This window comes from Cylas formicarius, unplaced genomic scaffold (assembly GCF_029955315.1).
Source record: "Cylas formicarius isolate icCylForm1 unplaced genomic scaffold, icCylForm1.1 PGA_scaffold_6__28_contigs__length_40554024, whole genome shotgun sequence".
Taxonomy (NCBI): Eukaryota; Metazoa; Arthropoda; class Insecta; order Coleoptera; family Brentidae; genus Cylas; species Cylas formicarius.
The window spans coordinates 38,087,424-38,095,588 of NW_026844347.1; the positions used below are offsets into that span (position 1 = coordinate 38,087,424).

Below are 8,165 nucleotides of genomic sequence, written 5' to 3' on the forward strand. Positions count from 1 at the left end.
CTTGAGTCACGATATACGACATCAAACAAATTCAAAATAATTTATCAAAAATCAATTAATTATTACAGATAACATTCCTTTCATTGATGTAGGCTGATGGAAAGACTAAGAAAGGAACAGATTGGAATTTTTGAAGTGTTAAAAAAATAAAAAAAATGTTCTCAGGATTCGCTAATTCGAGGACCCAATTCTTTGTTTCGCCTGCTTGAAAATGACGCCCAACCCATTTTTTACTTACCGGGGAACCAAGCGGGATGATGGGTACCCCGCAATTGCACCCTCGAAACGTACGGTACCGGGTCGACGTCGACGAAGTACTCGATACCTTTGGTCAGTTCCGTTTCCAATTTTTCCAAATCTGCCAATTCGGAAATATCGATCGGGTCCAAGATCTCGATGGGTTCCGCTCCGACCGTGTTAACTATGGCCTCAATGTCTGACAATTGATCACCGATTAATGTGCGCTCTTAACTTTTTTTCTTTGAATCATTTTCGCGAGGAAACTTTTTAATAAGTGGTGCCATCTGTCGGCGAGTGACAGCCCAAGTAATAACTTCGGATGGTTAGGAATCTGTAATTTTGCTAACTTGGGCACGGGGGATGCACAACTAGCCAATAGCTACTACTGATCTTTCATTTGTTATTTTTAAAAAAGCAAATGTCGGTGGCTAATTTTAGTGACATTCTATGTAGTATAATTGGTTGAGTAGTAAAATTAGAACTCGAGTTCAATTTTAAAAGCAACACCCGCTTTTCGGTACCGCTTCGAATGGCGTAAGTAGTATTTCTAATACGGTTCTGATCGATTGTAATGGTCTCGCAATTCCCTTTTTAGACTTTTTACAATTAGACGTTTACTAAGCAAAAAATATTGAGAAAGATTCAAGCTGGTAGAAACAGTATTTAAAGTACCTTCGTCGCCCCAAGGCGATTCCTCGTCCATAATCGGCTTGAACGGTCTTGTGGTTCTACCTAGAAAATGTCGGATAATTAACATTTATTGTTTGATAATTTGCAGTTATAGTCCAACCCAGTCCAGGGCAAATTATATAAATCAAATCAAAAACACAGAGACTACCAAAATGTTGTGCAGTTGCAAAGGTACCAGCAAAAATAATTTCAATTTTTTATGTAAAGTTGTAATAGCAGTGTTTTTACAAAAAATTATATGTCGGTGTTAAAAAACTAACGTAATTAGCAATAAACTGAATTTTATCTTATTAGTAACAATATTAAGCAGTTCAATTTATTTTAGCAACTATCCAGAATCACTGGTATTTAATACCTGGTAGCGGAAACAGGACTGTATGGAAAATTACATATAAAAACAAAATAATAATAATATATATTTCTTGCGCTTCGTATTTACACTTATCTCTTAGCATCAAACCAAAAGCACAGCTAAAAAAAGGGAGAAAATTCTACTTCGGCTAATTATCTTAGACTAATATTAATTACTAATTAATTTTGCAGTCCCGTAAACAACTAGTCAAATTGCACGTATAGATATTAAACAAGAGACTGAAGTGATTGAAAAACATAAATTTTTCGTGATAAAGCGGAGTATTCTACCAAGACAGAAGTATCATTCCCAAGGTTAATTAATTTATCCACACCCATCGCAATGTTATTTGTCTTTGTTATCAGTCGATCATAAGTTTATTCCTTTAGTTATTGTTTTTGTATTTTTATTGTTGTTGTCTTTTTCTAATTTATTTTGTTCTACAATGGAGGGAGGTAATTTTACAAACGAAGAAAAATGTGATATGCTGTCTTGCTACATCTGATGCCAAAGAAATTGTGTGGAAGCCGAGCGTATGTATTCTAACAAATACCCAGAGCGGAGACAACCTGACAAGAGTATTTTTCGGCGTTTGTTATTTAATCTGAAAGAATATGGATCATTTAAGAAGCCTGCATTATCCCGACAAAAACCTTCCAATGAAGAAAACCAATACATTGTTCTACAATCTGTTATCGAAAATCCACAAACTTCTACCAGAGAAATTGAAGACCAGAATGGGGTAGCTAAATCTACAGCTCAGTTTATTTTAAGGAAAAATGAATTTAAGCCTTACAAATTCAGAATATGTCAAGGATTAAAACCGGGTGACGACGAACGACGTAGACATTTTTGTGAGTGGTATACCAGGATGTGTGATGAGAGTTTTAATTTTCCATATAAAGTGATTTGGTCTGATGAAAGTATGGTGACCAATAACGGTATTTATAACAGGCGCAATACACACTATTGGTCGCAACAAAATCCACGTGTTAATAGACTATCCAGACATCAAGTTCGCTTTGGGTTTAATATTTGGTGTGGGATTTTTGGTAGCAAGATTATAGGCCCTATTTTCTATAATAATTCCTTAACTTCCGAGCGGTACCTTGACATCTTGAGGCACGATTTAGAAGATGCCTTAGATGATTTACCGCTAGGCGCTGTGCAAGGCTGCTGGTTCCAACAAGATGGTGCCCCAGCCCATAACTCCAGAGAAGTTCGCCAATATTTAACTGAACGGTTTGATGGAAAATACATTGGGACTTACAGTGAAACACCTTGGCCTCCAAGGTCCCCGGACTTAACTCCCTTGGACTTTTTCTTATGGGGCTACATAAAAAATGAGGTATTCAAAGAGTTCAGTACGAGCAGCGTTTAATAAAATTACTCCTGAAATGTTAAGTCGTGTTTTGGAGTCTACCGTGAGACGGGCGTACTTATGCCTAGAAAATGGAGGTCATTTATTCGAACATTTGTTATAGAATTTGTTTTTCATTAACTTGTTGGATTTAGTTGTTATGTTAAATGAACAGTTAGAGTTAGTAAATAAATAAACACATTAACTCGAACTTGTCAACCATTTTCTTTTGCCTTTCATCGTTCGGATCTCATGGCCTACTACAATAAAATACTAGAAATGTATTAAAAAGCCATTTTTCTGGATAAAAACATAAGTAACCGTATTGTATCGTACATCGTTGAATTCGCAATGAAAAGCACAACCTAATACTGTGTGTACTTTTTTTCCGTCCCATAAGAAAAATCAAAGTTGATGGTGGTTCCATGGAATCGAAACGCTGTAATGAAAATTTGTTAACGTCAATTTGGAGAGATTAAAAAGTACCAATGGAAAAGTGTTTTCCGTTTTTTCATATCTTTTCAAATAGCTTTAAAAAATAATAAAAACGAAATCGCAATATTTCGGTTTTCCTCGGATATTTCCGGAACGGCTTGGAATTTTCAAATTTGTAAAACGGGATCTTGTTCGGTATCAAAATGCGCAACTTTTGTCTAATTTAACCGACACTGTATCTCTTATAGTTTCCGAGATCCCCATGCTGTGCATCCTTATCTTGGACACACTGTATACTATGGTTGGATCTGACTAATGACTGATATGAATATGCAGATACGAACGCAGTGATAAGGAAGAAGTTTCTTTTTTTGTAAGTATAAGAAAGTTTAAGTTAAGTATAAGAAAGTTTTATATTGTAGTAAAATTATTGCCACGACATAATATAAAAAGTGCTGAGTACAGAAGCCTCGAAACTGACAGCTGTAAATCAAAACTAATTAAGGCCACTTAAATATTTAAGGTGATCCGTTATTTGTCATGTCAAGTTATTTATCGTCGACAATATCGTAAGAAGTGCGGTAAACCTTATTTGAGTCACGAGTTTATTTGACACGAGCGGAGCGAGTTTTTAATAAACGAGTGAGTTAAAAAGTTTACCAAACGTGTTGCATACTATACTTTTTCTATGACCGTTAGTTTTTGGGTACATTTCCGCAAAACAACACGAATACCTTATTACAAATATTACAAATATCTCCGAAAACATTCGATTGCTCCCAAATCCGTGCGGTAAAATCCCGGAGATGTCCGAAGTGGCTCGGATTCATGGGAAACGAAACTGACGTATTAAAGTGACGCTTCCCGCACGCTAGACCGGTGGGTAATTAGGTATTTTACAGACGGGAGTTGAAAAATACCTTTCCCGGGGGTAGAGTCTAAAGCACCTTCCATGACCTTGGTAAATATGTCGACATACGGCAGCTCCTCGATATTGGCTGTATTTCTATACACGTCTGTGAGTTTGTTGAGGTCCGCCGTCATCGCTTCCTTGTGGACGTTCATATCTAGCTCGTGGGGTACGACCACGTCTTGCAGGGGTCCCGGACCCACGGAACTACGACGAAAAAGAGGATGGGGGGGATGTTTAGGTTTTCGAGTGACGCCACCTCAAAGTTATGGCGCGTTCCGGCAATTTGGTTTCGAATAGCGAATTGAAAACTTGATCGGGAGTACATTGGGGCGCCACCCCACTCTCGATGGCGTGCAATATCGTCGCTATAGCTTCCGGCGGTGTTTCGCTTAGGGCTCCGTCCGCTGTCGGCATCGGATTGACCACGGACTTGAAAGATATATCATTGTAGCTATTTCAATTTTTGGGAAAAGTTTTCCGATAAACCTGCTCCAACAAAGCCATCGATTCGGAATTCATTCGCAGCTTGCGGAGCCGCTTTTTAATCCCGTACTTTTCCGGCGACAGCGGCAGCTCCGGCGGCGCCATCTTCAGCGTGTTATCCACGTCTTCCGTTTCCTCTTCGACCAATCGCTCTAGTTCGACGGGGTCCAGGTCTACCGTTAGCTAAAATTTGGATGTCTTTTGTTTTGCGATACTTCCTCCACCAAATACGGTTATAAAGGTATTAGCGCAACGTCGAGTTTTAATTTAACAGTAAAGCACATTGTTTCATCAAAAAAGTGGAATGGACACAATATCCTCGTATAATACGACCAAAAATATAGTGCATTTATTGCTTTGACGTTTTAACTATTTTACAGTCAAACCTAATGACAATTTAGAAGACCAACTACTTCAGCAAATATAAAAACGGATCGATTTGCCTTCGGATGCTAAGCAAACTGTTTTCAATATTTACAATTTTATAAGAGATTCAGAAGGGGAAGTAGGCGCCGCACTAAAAACAAGTGACATGACTAAAGTCCCGGGGTCAACTGTAATTTTGTTTTTTTTAAAGGGCAACAGGCATAGGCGTATAATCTACAGCGATTATAAAGTGCACAGTTTTTAACCCTAAAAGAAATCCATACAAAAGTACCGACAGACTTAAGCATTGGTTGTGTTAAATTGCCAAATTGGGTTTTCAGTTCTAAACAATTAATAAACGTCAAGTACTAATAAATAATAAAAGAAGAAAATATTTATCGAGAACGATTAGTGGCGGAGTTGATCATTGACAGAGCGATAGTAACGATTTTTTAAATGACTGATGCTTTATTATTATTATATTTAATATGTTGTATATTAATAATGATATTATATAGAAATGTAATGAAATAGAACGTAATAAATTGTGACTTTGTACTATTTTTTTTTTGACGTACATGTTTCAAGAATTGCTCGTCGAAAAAGATGGCAAACATACTTATATCCCACTTGTTAATGTAGGTAAATAAATTCCTGGGACGGTCCTGGAATGGTTATGGTAGTAGGCAAAGTTAAGCACGGGGTCGGTTGTAAAAGCACTATATTTCTGGTCGAAGTATATGTCGCATTGGAGGCTTTTTATAATAAAAGAGAACTCCATTACAAGTCTTTTGTTTAATTTGCGTAATGAGGTTCGGACATAAGCGCGCGAGATGCCAGGCAGAGAGTCCCACATTCTAACCTCTCAAGACCACAGACCACCGAACAACCCTGATGCAACAGTATACACACCCTTGTAACTTCTCTGGTGACGTCCCTCGCTGTGGTCGTGTAGCTCGGTGTTACCGCGATAGTTTCTTTTACACTAGTCACATCCCTTCCCTAGATACGATAACCATTTAAGTTAAGAGAATGACGTATGAGGTAGAAATCTACCTGTGATGGCAGTCCGTAGTCCGGATCTCTGGGAAAAAAAGCGTCACTTACTGCATGAGTGGATCGATTTATCTCCGGAATCGTTTAGTTTTTTCCGCGTCAAATCGACCCACGTCACAAACAAAAACAGATAAACAAAACTCACTTAGGAGTGTGACTCGACACCACACGCGAAAGCTTCATTAATGAGACTTTACCCTAGCGTGATCAACTCTCAACTTCTCTATGGCTGACAAGAGCAATAACAAGAAATTGATGAGAAAGATATTGATTGATTGGACAGTTTCGGGAGTCGAAAACATAACGGAACCTCCAATAGACCCCCAAATCGTTGAGAGACGGGAGAAGTATATGAGCACAGACACAGCTAGACAAACTGTGGTGCGCAGGTGCCAGACCAAAACCGGTCTCAATTTTGACGTTGAAAATATGGAGAAATTGCATTTTGGAGGTCGAAGAAAAATGACATATCGCATATAAAACCATCACCATTATAAACCAAAAAAGTGAAGTTAGACTGTTACGTATCGACTGCTAGGGCTTAAAAAGGACAGTGTTCTGTTAGTCTTCCGAAAAGATTTTTTTCCTTAGATATAAAATAAGCGTACATTTGTTGGGCGCTCATGGTGACTCTGACTGCTTGACCTGTCGTTTCGTCAATTTCGACGACTGAGATGTTCCGGACAATCTTCTCCGCGTCTCGTTGTTTGTCCACCCTTTTCTCCGTGTAGGTTTGTTGGAGGATGGGCTCTAAGCCGCTGGGGGTACGTATCGTTTGCTGGGGTATTTCTTGGACGTCGTGCCCTCTAGTGTACACCGTGGCACCCGGGTCTTGCATCGACATGTTTATGAGGTCCGTTTCCGCTCGATCTTCGACTAAATCGAAATATAATCTTACCAGTTAAGCTAATTGAGGTGTTAATTTTCTTTTAATAAAAATCACTTTCTGTTATTTTTTTTGAAAATTGATATCCTGATTACAAGTGCTCTATACCAAAATAGTCACTTCACAATAAGATCGTGATCCTTAACAGTGCGATTTATATCATTATATTTTCATTAAATTAAATTTCACTTTTAATTGAGTTTGAATTATCCAACAAAACAAAAAGGGTCAACAAGATGGCAAATTCTACAAATCCAATAGTCCTAAATGGACGGCACGAACTTGTCACTCGTATTTGTCATATACATGTCAATGTCACCATAGTACCAGAATAGTAGTAACTAAAATTATTTTCTGTTTAAAAATTTTCTTTTCGTTTATTTTTCATTCCAAGCAATAGATAATAAATGTTTATTTCTTTTAAAAAATTGGAATAATAATTGATTATCGGTACAACTATATTCGCAATTTCTTCCAAGTTCTAAATAAAAAATCAGAAATAAACGAAATACAAATCTAGTCATATCTTATGTAGAGTCGAGTCTTCAACTAACCTCATGTCTCTTGGAACCGACTGTATTTTTTAAAACGATCTACTTGTAATTAATAAGTAATAATTTAATTGATCTTCCGAAAACATCTTTTGTTATGTTGTTTGACATTTCACGATATTTGCCTAGTTCGTATTTTTAATGGTCAATTATCAGCAAGTAAATTAAAAAGAAGGGTTGGTTAGGTTCGTTATTGGCGTAACCATGCTTTGACTAGTGAGTAAGAAAGAGTTGACGTTTTATCAAATATTCGATGGTCTGATTCGTACCAACATCAGTTCTATTGATTGATTTTATCAATCCAGGATAGCGAAACATTCGTTAGGTCTTTGGTTGCTTAGGAATCTGTAATTTTGTAATCTAAAGATGATTCCCGACCTCCCTCCCACGGTGGATGCAGAAGTAACCTATAAAGACTACTGATCTTTGATTCGTTATTCGAAGAAAAAAGGTGGAGGCGTCTTTTAGGGACATCCCGTGCAATGTAATTGGTTAAATGAGCAAATGAAGTAGTGCTACAGTTCGATTTTTAGAAGCAACATCCGCATTTCGGTGTCCCTTCGAATCGCGTAAGTAGTATATCTAACGCGGTTCTGGGTCAACTGGGTCGAAAGTGTTATGGATTTATTGAAAGTGCAAAATTTCAACACAATATGTAAATCAGTTTCCCTAAAGACGAGGAGAACCGTTTTTTTTCTTTCAACACACATTTCGTCTCCTTAAGGGTCAGCATCTTATTCTGAAACCCTCTGCATGCTTACCGACAGATACGTCCGCTGCAGACATGCCGAAAAGTTCAGCCACCAATTCCGGATCGACCTGCAAAGGATTCA

General features: G+C 37.7%; 1 protein-coding gene across 2 annotated transcripts in view; it reads right to left on the minus strand.

The window, feature by feature from the left end:
• The window catches only part of LOC132702821 (uncharacterized), a 37,361-nt gene that overhangs the window by 210 nt on the left and 28,986 nt on the right, over positions 1–8,165 (minus strand). The window contains exons 6-14 of one of the 2 annotated variants that reach the window (XM_060671619.1): positions 8,094–8,151; positions 6,504–6,771; positions 5,896–5,923; positions 5,752–5,841; positions 4,477–4,656; positions 4,247–4,419; positions 3,998–4,194; positions 913–972; positions 239–436 (exon numbers count right to left, since the gene is read on the minus strand). In XM_060671619.1, coding sequence (XP_060527602.1) covers positions 239–436; positions 913–972; positions 3,998–4,194; positions 4,247–4,419; positions 4,477–4,656; positions 5,752–5,841; positions 5,896–5,923; positions 6,504–6,771; positions 8,094–8,151 — 1,252 coding nt within the window. The other variant, XM_060671620.1, reaches the window with a different exon arrangement.